The sequence below is a fragment of the Schistocerca cancellata genome, chromosome 3 (genome assembly GCF_023864275.1).
Source record: "Schistocerca cancellata isolate TAMUIC-IGC-003103 chromosome 3, iqSchCanc2.1, whole genome shotgun sequence".
Lineage (NCBI taxonomy): Eukaryota > Metazoa > Arthropoda > Insecta > Orthoptera > Acrididae > Schistocerca > Schistocerca cancellata.
The window spans coordinates 326,693,480-326,710,621 of record NC_064628.1 but is presented as its reverse complement, the minus strand read 5'-3'; the positions used below and the strand labels follow the sequence as shown (position 1 = coordinate 326,710,621).

Here is a 17,142-nt window from a genome sequence, read left to right as displayed (position 1 = left end):
CTCACACAAGTCTGCACACCAGAGAGGAGCACACAAATCTTCATTGGACTGTTCTCCCTCATCCACTTTGCACAGCCCGGATCTCGCATCTTCCATCAGTTTGTTCCAATGAAGGATACATTCCGTAGGACGCAGTACGTGAATGATGGGGAGGTTATTCATGCAGCAAGACGTTCGCTCCGACGTCTACCACTAGAGTAATACCAAGAGGGCATACAGGCCCTCGCAGTAAGGTAGAGTAAGGCCGTCGCATTGAACGGAGATTATGTTGAAAAAAAGGGTTTTGTACCCAAAAGATTAGGGGATAATATGGTGTACTAGAATCGTGAATAAAGCTAACCTGCTTTCAGAAAAAAATGTGTTGCATTACTACGGGACGCCCCTCGTATTCCTTTTTCACACTTTTCTGCGTCATTGAGCAGAGATTCCAGATACACACAAGCACTCACTACCTCCTGATCCTTTAAGAATGCTTGTCGATTTGTAACCATTAGTTTGGATCTTTTCATGTTGATCTCTAGATCCAAACTGTAACTATTACTCTTCACTCTGGGGAACAAATCACTAAGTTGTCCGCCACTGGCGGCTGAGCGGTCAGCACGATGGAATGTTATACCTAACGGCCCAGGTTCGATTCCCGACTGGGTCGGAGATTTTCTCCGCTCAGGGACTGGGTGTTGTGTTGTCCTAATCATCATCATTTCATCCCCATCGACACGCAAGTCGCCGAAGTGGCGTCAACTTGCACCAGGTGAACGGTCTACCCGGCATTTCCATCACTAAGTTGTTCCTCCATTTCTGCAATGAAGGTAGTATCCTTAGCAAAGCGTAGGTTGTTGATTTTCCTGCCACTAATACAGCTAATCGAATTCTAAGTGATCAATTAATAAAAATTAATAAAGAGCCATACAGGTAATATAAACAAACAACGGAAGGAAATTGAAAAAGTTCCAGTATCATTTACCATGTTTTCAGAAATGGAGAAGTTGGACGAATCAGGGCAATTTGTAGATATTCTCTGAGACTTTTCAATTAATTTAAAGTAAACACTGTGTTTCCTCTTCGGTAGATCTGTAGTTCTCGCCAACTGTATGTGTTTTATTGGCGTAGTACTCGGTTCAGATCATATTATATTCTTTATTACTGCCGACCAAGCAAGACGCTGGATGTTAGCTCGATACACCTGTGGTGGAGTCAGTTCCTCATCGAATTCGACCAACGAATTATCGACAAAAGATTTGGACGATGGCACGCCAAAGTATCATTTTTAAAAAGTAAACAACACTCCATTTAGATTTTGAAACGCAACACTCAATTAAAATACAAATATACACAGAGATCATTAATACTGGAGTATTTACGCGTAACTGGGCGAGAAAGAGGGAAGAAATAGACAGTCCACCACAAACCGTAAGGAGACATGACGTAGATGTTGGAGACGTATGTTTAAAAAAAACACGGTATGCAAACCCTCAGGACGAAATAACTTTCACATGATGTGTTGCTGCCAAGTAAAAAATGTCGTGTGACTAGGGCCTCCCGTCGGGGAGACCATTCGCCGGGTGCAAGTCTTCCGATTGACGCCACTTCGGCGACTTGCGCGTCGATAGGGATGAAATGATGATGATTAGGACAGCACAACACCCAGTCCCTGAGCGGAGAAAATCTCCTACCCAGCCGGGAATCGAACCCGGGCCCTTGGGATTGACAGTCTGTCGCGCTGACGTCGCAAGACACCCGTTTCAGTTCGTGGTTGATCCATTAACTCAGTTTTTTTTTGTTACAGAGGGCAGTTAACTCTCTGACCGAACACGCTGAGTTACCGTGCCGGCATACCACTCAGCTATCCGGGGCGGACTGCTGTCAAGTAACATAGCTCGTTGAAACTTGGGCCATACGTAGAAAGAACTGCTACAGTATGGTACAGAAGATAACTGAAGGAAATAGACAGTAAGACGAACGGAAATGACATTTTATCCAGAAATAATAATTGCACTGAAGTCACCGCGATTCATTATGGTTCCCTGGAAATTAAAAAAGGTGGAACATGGTTCTTAATAAGGTGTGTGGTCATCACAGACAGTAGTACATGCTCAGAAGCGTGTTCCCACACTGACCACGAGGTTGGTAGTGGGTTCTCGTGTTAGGGCGTTCCATTCAGACAACAGTGCGGTTGAGAATTGCTCTCCGCACCGTAACATCTGGACCGCTAAAGCTGAATGTTCGATAATCTTCTTGGGTGCATTATTTGTTCCCACCTCTCGCTATCACAGGGTACGTCCAGCACTGTCGAACACGATCGTTTTGGTGGTCCAGGTGATGTGGTGTTGGGAGGCATACTGTTGTATGGGCGCACTGACCTCTGCATCTTTGAACACGATATGTGCATCGGTCATTGCTATTGTGACATTGTACTCCTTCACCATGCACGCATTTTCTGGGGTGCCCTCGGCCCTGACTTCATTTTTATGGATGACAACGCGCGACCACATCGGACAGCGCATGTGGAGGAGATCCTGGAACGAGAGGATATTCACGGAATGGACTGCTCTGCCCGTTCCCCCGACCTAAATCCCATCGAACACGTTTGGGTTGCTTTGGGGAGACGTACTGCAAAGCGTCCACTTGCACCAAAGTCCTTCCACCAGGTGTCAACAGCGCTGGTGGGGGAATGGAACACCCTAACAAAACAACTCATTACCAGACTCGTGGTCAGTGTGGGAAAACGCTGCAGAGAATGCACTGCTGTCTATGGTGATCACACACCCTATCAAGAACCGTGTCCGCCTTTTGTAATGTCCAGGGGACCATCATGAATTGCGATTACTTCAGTTTAATTACTGACTTTGAACAAAAGTGTTATTTCTGTCCTTTTATTGCGAATTTCTTTCGGTTATCTTTCGGTTACATTCTGTACAATAGTGTACTGTAGCAGTGCTTTCTATGTAACGATCTATGTTACTTGGTAGTCACACTCCATGCGAAAATCACTTTCGTCCTCAAGATTTGCACACCAATAAGATTTAGCGACGCCAAAAAACTAGATGTCTGGATGACTGGAACAGGGTCTAATCCCTACATCTCCCGACTGTGTCTCAAACTCTGCGTTGCTCATCTAGCGGACCCTGCTGGAGCCCAGAAAGTGCAGCAAGAAAATGTACCCTTACATCGTTCTAGAATTATATTAGTTCGACTACAGTGCAGTGAAAAGAAGTACTTACTGTGTATCCAAACTATCGCCCTAAAATATTAATCATTATTGCATACTGGCGTTAGGTATGTGCTCAGTTTGGTCGATTTCCATAACACATGAGGATCCGACGAATCGTCATCAAACAGCATGGATTTTCGAACCATTTGTCGTGTCATGATGACTATAACACCGAGTGTCATCAGAACAAAAGCGGATGTTCGATGCTTCACATTGCTTCATGAACTGTATTAGTATTAGAAACACTCAGCAGTACAACATCCGATGTGGCGAGGCACGTGGCCGAGCGGTTCTAGGCGCTACAGTCTGGAACCGCGCTACCGCTACGGTCGCAGCTTCGAATCCTGCCTCGGGCACGGATGTGTGTGATGTCCTTAGGTTAGTTAGGTTTAAGTAGATCTAAGTTCTAGGGCACTGACCTCAGAATTTAAGTCTCATAGTGCTAAGAGCCATTTGAACCATTTGAACCATTTGGCGAGGCACGTGAGCGCGCGTCGTTCGTGCCGGACGCATCACGTTTGAGTCCTGTCACTGCAAGAAAATATCATCAGTAGCATTTGGTAGTCAAGGGTTGCCGCTTAAAGTTGCATATCACCGACCTGGGAGACAATCACTATGTTTCCATCGACACATCTTCCGGGAGACGAAAACGGAATTTCGGAAACCTTTTTTCGCTGTCGCGTTTACCTGTTTAGGTCTGAAGCTGATTTGCTACCCCAGTTAAATATGACGCCTGGAAAACAGCTGATCAAGTTCCTGATACGGTCAACACAATCGTTATTTCTCTTCACTTAAATATTACAGGTAGGCAGCTCTATGCTCATTCTAATATTTATGCTTCTCCTTCACTACACAACAAGTCCATATTTACAGAATATTCTAAAAAAAGACTTAATTTGACAACCCAAGCACGTTTCAACACCGCTTGCGTTTACATGGAAGTGAAAATCGATTGCGGAATTGGAAAACCGGTAACTAGGAGTGGATTGCCAGAATCGATTTTGAAGTGTTTACATGAGCATTCAGAAGCGGTATTGGGAAATCGTTTTACGAAATCCAGTTTTGGGAGCCTCATGTAAACGGGGCGAATGTGCTGGGTTAAATGACAAACGTATGCTCTGTGTCTCACTTTTAAATGCAATATGAGTCTTTTCACGGCGACTGGGAGAAGATGAGGACTTAATTAAACTTCGAAGCCATTAATTACGGAGAACACTCAGCTATGAAGTAATTGTTAACACTGCTAATGATATTGTGACTGATATCATACCTTTCAGAAGTTCGCAAACATCGGCTCATTTAATTAAAGCCGGCCACTGTGGCCGAGCGGTTCTAGGCGCTTCAGTGTGGAACCGCGCGACCGCTACGGTATCGAATCCTGCCTCGGGCATGGATGTGTGTGATGTCCTCAGGTTAGTTAGGTTTAAGTAGTTCTAAGTTCTAGGGGACTGATGACCTCAGATGTTAAGTCCCATAGTGCTCAGAGTCATCTGAAGCATTTAATAAAATGACATGCTCCACCACATACAATATGCTCTCATTTCGTCTGATTATATAATTCTGAAATATTTTTTCTCTTAATAAAAGAAAAAATTTATAACAAATCGTTTATGACTTAAAATAGGTAAGTAATGTATGTTGACAAACGAATTTTTGTAATACAAAGATTTAATCCTGGACTCGATCGTTGCTAGTTGCAACTGGGAATAACTGTCATGTTTCCATTAGAAAATAAAACAAAACAATCCTGGACACGATTTTGCAAGAAGCAACTGGAAATAACTTTATTATGTACGGTACCGTGAGAAAATAAAGCAAGAAATGTAAAGAAAGAAGTGATAGAGTATGTTCGACGTCGTACTGCATTCCTAAAACCATGCAGAGTGGAGAGGAGAGTTACCCCACTATCTTGCAGGCAGCATCGTACCTTTCTAGCGGCTGAGGCCGCAGGCACCACTTCTCTCGGACAGGAGTCGTCGACAGCGACGACATCGACGCCGGCGGCGGTGTAGTACTCGAGCAGCGCCGTGTTGTTGACCATGTCCACAATGGCCATTGACAAGTTGACGCGCGTCGCGTAGCTGACGGCCAGCCCCAGAAGATTTAACAGCAGCATAGTGTAGCGCGTCTTCCAGCACCCTGTGAACATTATGCAGTGACATCCGAGACTACGACCTTGCAAGGCGGGAACTAAGTATTTGGTGCCTTAAACTCGAAATTTGTTCGGTATCTGTGCATCACCTCAGTTCTGAGAGTTCCGGAACCTGTACAGAAAATTGGAATAGATATCAACATAAACATCAGTCCCGCCGTTTTTATTGCTCATGAAAAGTACACATTCACATACATTTCAGAGGTGTACACACCGGTACCTCTAATACCCAGTAGCACGTCCTCTTGCACTGATGCATGCCTGTATTCGTCATGGCCTACTATCCACAAGTTCATCAAGGCAGCCGGCCGAAGTGGCCGTGCTGTTAAAGGCGCTGCAGTCTGGAACCGCAAGACCGCTACGGTCGCAGGTTCGAATCCTGCCTCGGGCGTGGATATTTGTGATGTCCTTAGGTTAGTTAGGTTTAACTAGTTCTAAGTTCTAGGGGACTAATGACCTCAGCAGTTGAGTCCCATAGTGCTCAGAGCCATTTTTTCATCAAGGCACTGTTAGTCCAAATTGTCTCACTCCTCAATGGCGATTCGGCCCAGATCCCTCAGAGTGGTTGGTGTGTCACATTGTCCAGAAACAGCCCTTTTCAATCTATCCCAGGCATGTTCGATACGGTTCATGTCTGGAAAACATGCTGGCCACTCTAGTCGAGCGATATTATCCTGAAGGGAGACATTCACAAGATGTGCACGATGGGGGCGCGAATTGTCGTCCATGAAGACGAATGCCTCGCCAATATGCTGTCGATATGGTTGCACTATCGGTCGGAGGATGGCATTCACGTATCGTACAGCCGTTACGGCGCCTTCCACGACCACCATCGGCGTACGTTGGCCCCATATAATGCCACCCCAAAACAGCAGGGAACCTCCACTTTGCTGTACTCGCTGGAAAGTCTGTCTAAGGCGTTCAGCCTGACCGGATTGCCTCCAAACACGTCTCCGATGATTGTCTGGTTGAAGGCATATGCGACACTCATCGGTGAAGAGAACGTGATACCAATCCTGAGCGGTCCATTTGGCATGTTGTTGGGCCCATCTGTACCGCGCTGCGTGGTGTCGTGGTTGCAAAGATGGACCTCGTCATGGACGTCGGGAGAGATGTTGCACACCATGCAGCCTATTGCGCACAGTTTGAGTCGTAACACGACGTCCTGTGGCTGCAGGAAAAGCCTTATTCAACATGGTGGCGTTGCTGTCAGGATTCCTCCGAGCCATAATCCGTAGGTAGCGGTCATCCACTGCAGTAGTAGCCCTTGGGCGGCCTGAGCGAGGCATGTCATCGACAGTTCTTGTCTCTCTGCATCTCCTCCATGTCCGAACAACATCGATTTCGTTCACTCCGAGACGCCTGGACACTTCTCTTGTTGAGAGCCCTTCCTGGCCCTTAAGTAACAACGCGGTATTGACCGTCTAGGCATGGTTGAACTACAGACAACACGAACCGTGTACGTCCTTCCGGGAAAGACTGGAATTGATCGGCTGTCGGACCCCCTCCGTCTAATAGGCGCTGCTCATTCGTGGTTGTTTACATCTCTGGGCGGGTTTAGTGACATTTCTGAACAGTCACAAGGACTGTATCTGTGATACAATATCCATAGTCAACGTCTATCTTCAGGAGTCATGGGAACTGGGGTGATCAAAACTTTTTTTGCTGAGTGTATATTGCCGGCCGGTGTGGCCGTGCGGTTAAAGGCGCTTCAGTCTGGAACCGCGTGACCGCTACTGTCGCAGGTTCGAATCCTGCCTCGGGCATGGATGTGTGTGATGTCCTTAGGTTAGTTAGGTTTAATTAGTTCTAAGTTCTAGGCGACTGATGACCTCAGAAGTTAAGTCGCATAGTGCTCAGAGCCATTTGAGTGTATATTACGTTGTTTTGATGGATTACACAAGGACCATAAGACATCACAAGTTAGCTTAGTAACAATAAGTGAGATTTAATTGCAGACAGGAGAAACAGCAGAGCAATAAAAAATTAACAGATTGTCAGAATTATGGAAAGACATGAAACGATAACGACAATAATAATAATAATATAATAATAACAAAACATTGACTACGCCTTAACTTATTTGTGAAAATACAGTTGCCGCTTAGCAGTCTTTTTTTTTTCTGCGTCTGCAGCACGAATAACAAATTTGACGCGGAATCCGCCAGTTAAATTTTACCAGGAGTACACAAAATGTAAATGCAGACTGGCAGTAGCAAGAACAACATTGCTGAAATAAACCGAATATAGGTTTAAGGGTTACAAAGTCTTTTATGAAGTTATTTGTCTGGAGTATAATCTTGTACAGAAGTAAAAAGGAGTCGGTAAACAGTGCTGACAAGAAGAGGATGGAGTCTTTTGAAATTTGGTGCTACCGAGCAATACTGAAGATTAGGTAAGTACGTGAGATAAATAATCAAGAGGCATTGAGCCTAATGGGGAAAAAGGAATTTATGGCACATCTTGACTATAAGAAGCAATCGATTTTTGGATATATCAAGGTAGGGTGTTGAACGAATCATCAGTTTAGTAACTGAGGCAAATTTGGAAATTTGGCGTGGGGGGGGGGGGGGGATGGCGGGTAACAATAGTAGAAGGAGAGCAAGACTCCAATGTATTAAGCAGATTCAGAAGAATGTAGGTTGCAGTAGTTATGCAGAGATGAAGTGGTTTGCACAGAACAGATTATGGTAAAGAGCTGCATGAAACCGGTGTTCGGACTGAAAACCACAATAATATCAACAATATTAATAATAATAATAATAATACTGACTAGCCGGCCGTAGTGGCCGTGCGGTTAAAGGCGCTTCAGTCTGGAACCGCAAGACCGCTACGGTCGCAGGTTCGAATCCTGCCTCGGGCATGGATGTTTGTGATGTCCTTAGGTTAGTTAGGTTTAACTAGTTCTACGTTCTAGGGGACTAATGACCTCAGCAGTTGAGTCCCATAGTGCTCAGAGCCATTTGAACCAAGCCAATAATACTGACTGCCCCTCGGCTATTTTGTGAAATTACGGTTGTCCTATTGTCGCTAATTTCAATTCTGCATCCATGCCAAGAGTAACACTTTGAAAGCAAATATCTAAGGACTCGTTTTCGCTGGGAGTACACTAAACGTTCCACCACAGTTGTTTTAGAGTTTGGGGATCGGAAGTAAGTATCAGACTAAAGATTAAAATGTCTGGTATTCACTCCACAGTCTGTCCCGGGATTTTTTTTTCTCTCAAGTACAGCTTCTTTCAGCTGTGTCAAATGATTTCTTAACATCAAAAATGCCTAATTAAGAATGTAGTTACGGTTCACGTAAAACTGTGGGATCTCACATAACTGGGTAAGTCAGTTCAGTCATGGGACTGGAAGGACATACCGCCTCCCATCGGAGGATACCTAGGAATGCTCTATGGCGTTCAAACCAATATTCTAGCTTTACTTTTATCCTTAATCTACATGGCATGCTTTGGGCTAGTTTAATTCAGGAAATAAAGTTGCCGATCACAACTGTTGATCTACTCTAATTACCAATACTTTCAACTCTTATTGGTACACTTTCGGCATTCTACACTGTGATCTGGCGTTCCCTTAAAGGCTTAAACTTGTGAGTATTTCTGCAGTATCAGTAAATAACTGGCACCTTTTTACAGATAATTAAGAGATCGCTCAAGCCTTGCACTAATGTCTAGAGGGTAGTCAGGCAATACTGTTACAATCTCACACTTTAATACAATGCAAAAAACACCCATATCGATTTATCAAAATTATCTATAAATCAGTGGAATGAAGTAATTACATACTTTAAGCATAAAAATTCACTCTTCCGTTCACGTTAGTCGGCAGAAGACCAATGAATTCGGGAGGGTGGTGGTTCGTATTATCGTTTGGTAGAACATTTTAGGCTATCTGTGATTTTACTAAAACGTCAAGGCAAATACTGGGACATTTCTTTTGAAAAGGTCACTGCCAATTTCCTCCTCCCATCCGTCTCCAGCTCTCTGAAAGTTGTCCATTCCTTATGTCATGCCGTGGACAGAAACTGTGACAACAGTAAAACATTCAGAAACACTCCTCCAGAGCAACCTAAAGTGGCGACCATATAAACCTAGGTCCAGAAAATTAGACGCCAATTTGGAATTTATTGGAAGAATCACAAGGAAATGTATTCTCCTTCGGAAGAACAGATTAGGAATCACTCATTCGGTAAACCCTTGAGTGTTGCTCGTGGGTCTATGACCCGAAGCATGTAAACTTAATAGGTGGGTTCATTTATTTCACGCGAGTGTGTTACGGAGATACTCAAAGAGCTCAAACGGTAGCTGCTGCAAGAGAGGCGTTGTACGTCACGGAGAGATTTACTGATAACATTCTGAGTCAGCGAACATGTTCCTTCCTCCATCGTACATCTCGCGATATAAACATGGCAGGAAAAATCAAAGAAATTATATGGATCACGCACCATTCGAGAACGGAACTGGAAAGGTGAGTACTCTCTGACACACGCAGTAAAGTGACATGCGGAGTTAATATGTACATGTAGTAGAGGTAGACCAGAAGCACACAGTGCTTAACGTGTCCTTCTACATCTACATCTACATGACTACTCTGCAATTCACATTTAAGTGCTTGGCGAAGGGTTCATCGAACCACAATCATACTATCTCTCTACCATTCCACTCCCGAACAGCGCGCGGGAAAAACGAAGACCTAAACCTTTCTGTTCGAGCTCTGATTTCTCTTATTTTATTTTGATGATCATTCCTAACTATGTAGGCTGGGCTCAACAAAATATTTTCGTATTCGGAAGAGAAAGTTGATGACTGAAATTTCGTAAATAGATCTCGCCGCGACGAAAAACGTCTTTGTTTTAATGACTTCCATCCCAACTCGCGTATCATATCTGCCACACTCTCTCCCCTATTACGTGATAATACAAAACGAGCTGCCCTTTTTTGCACCCTTTCGATGTCCTCCGTCAATCCCACCTGGTAAGGATCCCACACCGCGCAGCAATATTCTAACAGAGGACGAACGAGTGTAGTGTAAGCTGTCTCTTTAGTGGACTTGTTGCATCTTCTAAGTGTCCTGCCAATGAAACGCATCCTTTGGCTCGCCTTCCCCACAATATTATCTATGTGGTCTTTCCAACTGAAGTTGTTCGTAATTTTAACACCCAGGTACTTAGTTGAATTGACAGCCTTGAGAATTGTACTATTTATCGAGTAATCGAATTCCAACGGATTTCTTTTGGAACTCATGTGGATCACCTCACACGTTTCGTTATTTAGCGTCAACTGCCACCTGCCACACCATACAGCAATCTTTTCTGAATCGCTTTGCAACTGATACTGGTCTTCGGATGACCTTACTAAACGGTAAATTACAGCATCATCTGCGAACAACCTAAGAGAACTGCTCAGATTGTCACCGAGGTCATTTACATAGATCAGGAACAGCAGAGGTCCCAGGACGCTTCCCTGGGGAACACTTGATATCACTTCAGTTTTACTCGATGATTTGCCGTCTATTACTACGAACTGCGACCTTCCTGACAGGAAATCACGAATCCAGTCGCACAACTGAGACGATACCCCATAGGACTGCAGCTTGATTAGAAGTCGCTTCGTCCGCAGCTCGTGGTCGTGCGGTAGCGTTCTCTCTTCCCACGCCCGGGTTCCCGGGTTCGATTCCCGGCGGGGTCAGGGATTTTCTCTGCCTCGTGATGACTGGGTGTTGTGTGATGTCCTTACGTTAGTTAGGTTTAAGTAGTTCTAAGTTCTAGGGCACTGATGACCATAGATGTAAGTCCCATAGTGCTCAGAGCCATTTGAACCATTTTTAGAAGTCGCTTGTGAGGAACGGTGTCAAAAGCTTTCCGGAAATCTAGAAATACGGAATCAACCTGAGATCCCCTGTCGATAGCGACCATTACTTCGTGCGAATAAAGAGCTACCTGCGTTGCACAAGAACGATGTTTTCTGAAACCATGCTGATTACGTATCAATAGATCGTTCCCTTCGAGGTGATTCATAATGTTTGAATACAGTATATGCTCCATACCCTACTGCAAACCGACGTCAATGATGTAGGTCTGTAGTTCGATGGATTACTCCTACTACCCTTCTTAAACACTGGTGCGACCTGCGCAATTTTCCAAACTGTAGGTACAGATCTATCGGTGAGCGAGCGGTTGTATATGATTGCTAAGTAGGGAGCTATTGTATCAGCGTAATCTGAAAGGAACCTAATCGGTATACAATCTGGACCTGAAGACTTGCCCGTATCAAGCGATTTGAGTTGCTTTTTCAACCCCTAAGGTATCTACTTCTAAGAAACTCATGCTAGCAGCTGTTCGTGTTTCAAATTCTGGAATATTCCATTCGTCTTCCCTGGTGATGGAATTTCGGAAAACAGCGATCAATAACTTCGCTTTAGCGGCAAAGTCGTCGGTAACAGTACCATCGGCACTGCGCAGCGAAGGTATTGACTGCGTCTTGCCGCTTGTGTACTTTACATACGACCAGAATTTCTTCGGATTTTCTACCAACTTAATACGAGAGCAATGTCTACGTCGGGAAACGTACATTCGTAGCTCATTCGCTCACTTTCCCTAGGCATATTTTCAGTTACAAATAATATTTGCAACTTTTTAGAAGGGCCAAGACAAAGCTGCACCTGAGAGCGTCGTATCTCGACACCTCGCTCCTGCACAACGGGCGCGGCTACGCACAGTGCGTGTGGTCGCCGTGCAGTGTGTAGGCGCTGCTAACGCTTACCGTCGCAGTCCTGCGGCTTGGCTGGCGGTGCGGTCGCCGACATGCTGTGTTCGCGCGCGCTAACTGCCTCGTGCGTCGCCGGCGTCCTGATGCGCGTGACCCACCTTCCGTCGCTGCCGCCTGCTTTTATTATGCGCTCGGCCGGGTGCACCTCGTGCGGCTGCGGTGACGCAGCAAGTGCAGAATCTCCTCTGAAATAGCACCGAGGGCCCTCTGAGCTTCACGACTCTAACCGACATAAGCATTAAAACCACGTGCTGTCACTCCACGAGAGACTGCTGAAACATTCGGAACCCGGCCCAATACTTAAGTACAGTCCCTTAACAGGGAAGATGAGGCCACCACCTCCACTACGATTGCTGACGGAAAAGGGCCGATAAAAATTTCGGCTATGCTCTAGGCTTCCGGAGGTTTCACTCAAGTACTCTTTGGGAAAACACCGCCGTCTTTTTACACTGCGTGACAAAAAAGGTAAAGCACCCAAAAGTGGAGGAGGAAACGAAGTGAAACTTTACAGGTTCAAAGATTGCTTTAGTGAAGAGGAATGGCCGCTGGACCTGATGGGATACCAGTTCGATTTTACACAGAGTACGCGAAGGAACTTGCCCCTCTTCTCGCAGCGGTGTACCGTAGGTCTCTAGAATAGTGTAGCGTTCCAAAGGATTGGAAAAGGGCACAGGTCATCCCCGTTTTCAAGAAGGGACGTCGAACAGATTTGCAGAAGTGTAGACCTATATCTCTAACGTCGATCAGTTGTAGAATTTTGGAACGCGTATTATGTTAGAGTATAATTACTTTTCTGAAGACTAGAAATATACTCTGTAGGAATCAGCATGGGTTTCGAAAAAGACAATAGTGTGAAACCCAGCTCGCGCTATTCGTCCACGAGACTCAGAGGGCCATAGACACGGGTTCACAGGTAGATGCCGTGTTTCTTGACTTCCGCAAGGCGTTCGATACAGTTCCCCACAATCGTTTAATGAACAAAGTAAGAGCATATGGACTATCAGACCAATTGTGTGATTGGATTGAAGAGTTTCTAGATAACAGAACACAGCATGTCAATCTCAATGGAGAGAAGTCTTCCGAAGCAAGAGCGATTTCAGGTGTGCCGCAGGGGAGTGTCGTAGGACCGTTGCTATTCACAACATACATAAATGACCTTGTGGATGACATCGGAAGTTCACTGAGGCTTTTTGCAGATGATGCTGTGGTATAACCAGAGGTTGTAACAATGGAAAATTGTACTGAAATGCAGGAGGATCTGCAGCGAATTGACGCATGGTGCAGGGAATGGCAATTGAATCTCAATGTAGACAAGTGTAATGTGCTGCGAACACATAGAAAGATAGATCCATTATCATTTAGCTACAATATAGCAGGTCAGAAACTGGAAGCAGTTAATTCCATAAACTATCTGGGAGTACGCATTAGGAGTGATTTAAAATGGAATGATCATATAAAGTTGATCGTTGGTAAAGCAGATGCCAGACTGAGATTCATCGGAAGAATCCTAAGGAAATGCAATCCGAAAACAAAGGAAGTAGGTTACAGTACGCTTGTTTGCCCACTGCTTGAATACTGCTCACCAGTGTGGGATCCGTACCAGATAGGGTTGATAGAAGAGATAGAGAAGATCCAACGGAGAGCAGCGCGCTTCGTTACACGATCATTTAGCAATCGCGAAAGCGTTACGGAGATGATAGATAAACTCCAGTGGAAGACTCTACAGGAGAGACGCTCAGTAGCTCGGTACGGACTTTTGTTGAAGTTTCGAGAACATACCTTCACCGAAGAGTCAAGCAGTATATTGCTCCCTCCTACGTATATCTCGCGAAGAGACCATGAGGATAAAATCAGAGAGATTAGAGCACACAGAAGCATACCGACAATCCTTCTTTCCATGAACAATACGAGACTGGAATAGAAGGGAGAACTGATAGAGGTACTCAAGGTACCCTCCGCCACACACCGTCAGGTGGCTTGCGGAGTATGGATGTAGATGTAGATGTAGATGTAGATTACAAAATCGAGTCACATTTACAAAGAACGTGATAGCACGAGTCCACTTATCAGTTTGAATTGCACTACCCTGTGGCCTGGATACACACACGATTCGCCTGGGAAGCTTACCATAAGGCCTTTGTATCCACTCCTGAGCAAGCTGGCCCACAACTATTGTAACTCGCCCTCGACATCCTGGATATTGGCACAACGGGGGAGTTGACGTCCTAGGTGGTCCCACAGATGTGCGAATCTCGCTGGGCATGGGAATGGTCGCACAAACAGTTCAGAGACACACGCCATGTTGTAGACATTGTCCTGTTGAAAAGTGACACCATGGTACTGTCACGCCGTCAGAGTTCACTCAGTCACTTGAATGGTTCAAATGGCTCTGAGCACTATGGGACTTAACATCTGAGGTCATCAGTCCCCTAGAACTTAGAACTACTTAAACCTAACTATCCTAAGGACATCACACACATCCGTGCCCGAGGCAGGATTCGAACCTACGACCGTAGCAACAGCGCGGTTCCGGACTGAAGCGCCTAGAACCGCTTGGCCACACCAGCCGGCCCCTCAGTCACTATCAGTCGCGACTTGAAGTCGTACCCGATAGTTCTCCACAACAAGACGGCAGCAGTAGTCAAAACATTGGAAGAAAGCCCCCGCCATATTCGCCGATGAAGGTCATTCGGGGTGGTGCAAGATTCGTCAATGAACACAAAGCGTTGTCATTCATCAAAAGGCAGTGCTACCCAGTCACGGCACCATTCCAAATCCAGCCTGTTTGGGTTGTGGTGTTAACGGCAGCCTACACGTGGGACTGTTATCCCCCAGCCCGACTACTATTAGTCTCTGAACAATGTTTCAGAGTGACACTGAATATTGCACAGAATACACTATTTGTTCAAAAATGGTTTAGATGGCTCTGAGCTCTATGGGACTTAACATCTGGGGTCATCAGTCCCCTATAACTTAGAACTACTTCAGCCTAACTAACCTAAGGACATCATACACATCCATGCCCGAGGCAGGATTCGAAACTGTGACCGTAGCAGTCGCGCGGTTCCGGACTGAAGCGCCTAGAACCGCTCGGCCACAGTTGCCGTCCACTATTTGTTCTCGGATGGCAGGAGCTGTTGTGAATGGGTGTCAATGTGCTTTGTGCACAGAAGAGTGATTATTTCCTGGACGTTATCGACCAGTAGCTCGACGACGAGGATGTCTGCCCTAACGTACCCGCGCAGTACGACAATGGCAACTGTCACATTCGAATGTCCCTCAGATCTCGATATTGTCAAATGGAGACCAACACTGAGGTTCCTTCCAAACTCCGTGAAGTGCTGGTAACGCTATCTCACAGGGTTACGCGACATCTTCGTGTCCTCTAACGTGATCACCCATCATCTGACGCTGTTGACGACCCTTATAAACACTATCAGGCCTAGTAACAACACTGAACACGAAGACACCAAGGCATTCTAGTGATCATTCTTCCGGTCACAGAGAATAGCTTCTGTGCGTATATGTGTAAGAAGCTACATTGACACCTGGCCATGTCCTCTGAGTGCTTCACATTTTTTTTTTCTCTCAGACAATGTATATAATTCATTGCATTGAAAGTTTTACTTTCTCGTGTTTTGTCCTTTATGGAGAACGAAGATCTGTTCCATCGAAATCATATGGATTCCGCAACAGATATCTTAGAAACTCAAGTTGCTCCGTTCGTCCATGAGATACAGAGGGCCGTAGATACAGGCACTCAAGTTGATGCTTTATCCTTGACTTCGGAATACAATGGATACTGTTCGATTAATGAACTTCAGAGTATCGGACCATATGTAGTCGTGCTTGACCAGGCGACAGCGTCAGATCTAAAAATAAAAGCAGAAGCTTCGCTATGGAGACAGGGCCCTGACTGTTAATGAACTACAATATATAAAAACGATCTTTTAAATAACGTTGCAAGCTCCCTGAGGATGTTGGCAGATGGTACTACTGTCTATAAGAAATATTAGTTGCAAAGGATCGACTCTTGGTGCAGGGAATGACAGTTAACTCTTGGAGTAAATGAAAGTAACGTACTGAGTAGAAACACGAGGAAAGCCCCAATACTGTGCGATTACACTATTGACAGTAAATCATGAAAAACAGTCCTAAACGTAAAATAACAGGGAATAACCGTCCAAAATGACCAAAAATGGAAAACCCACGCAGAACTAGTTGTAGGAAAAGCAAATGGCAGATTGATTAGAAGAGTCCTGAAAAAACTCGCGCAAGAATGCGCTGGCTAATGAAAAACTCTTTTGACCAATTCTTGACTACTGTTCAATAATTTTGGGCGCTTATCTCGTAGGGTTAATAGAGAAGATCCAAAGGGGAGCGACTAGGTTAGTCACACGTTTGTTTAATAAGCACGACAGCGATACAGAAAGGCTTAAGAGAGGAGTTGGCATAACGCAGAGATTTGCTGTTGAAATTCCGAGAGTTCATATTCAATCAAGAGTCGGCTTTACTAAGAGAGAGGGAAAGAAAGACACACCACGAAGGAACTATCCGAAAGTGATGGAAATCGGTAGATGTGATCTACATGTACACACAAACAAATGATTGCAATTTCACAAAAAAAACTGGATGGTTCATTCAAGAGAAAGAACTTCACAAGTTGAGTAAGGCAATGACGCGTTCGTCCACCTCTGGCTCTTGTACAAGCAGTTATTCGGTTTGGCACTGATTTGGCACTGATTGATAGTTGTTGCATTTGCTACCGATGGATATCGTACCAAATTCTGTCCAACTCGCGCGATAGACCGACAAAATCCCGAGCTGGTTGGATGACTCTGCCCATAATGCTCAAACGTTTCCAATCGGTGAGAGATACGCCGACGCTGAGGGCCAATGTAGGGTTGGGCAAGCACGAAGACATGAAGTAGACACTCTCGCCGCGTTCGAACGGGCGTTATTTTGCTGAAGTTTAAGCCCAGGATGGCTTGCCATGAAGGGCAACAA

The 17,142-nt window shown here is 45.2% G+C and overlaps 1 protein-coding gene across 1 annotated transcript in view; it reads right to left on the bottom strand.

Moving 5' to 3' along the window:
• The window catches only part of LOC126176709 (sialin-like), an 85,336-nt gene extending 73,129 nt beyond the window's left edge, over positions 1 to 12,207 (bottom strand). Inside the window, exons 1-2 of the mRNA XM_049923876.1 lie at positions 12,130 to 12,207; positions 5,139 to 5,350 (exon numbers count right to left, since the gene is read on the bottom strand). Coding sequence (XP_049779833.1) covers positions 5,139 to 5,350; positions 12,130 to 12,172 — 255 coding nt within the window. The 5' untranslated portion in view covers positions 12,173 to 12,207. The remainder of the gene's footprint in view (positions 1 to 5,138; positions 5,351 to 12,129) is intronic.
• Between the last annotated feature and the right edge of the window lie 4,935 nt (positions 12,208 to 17,142).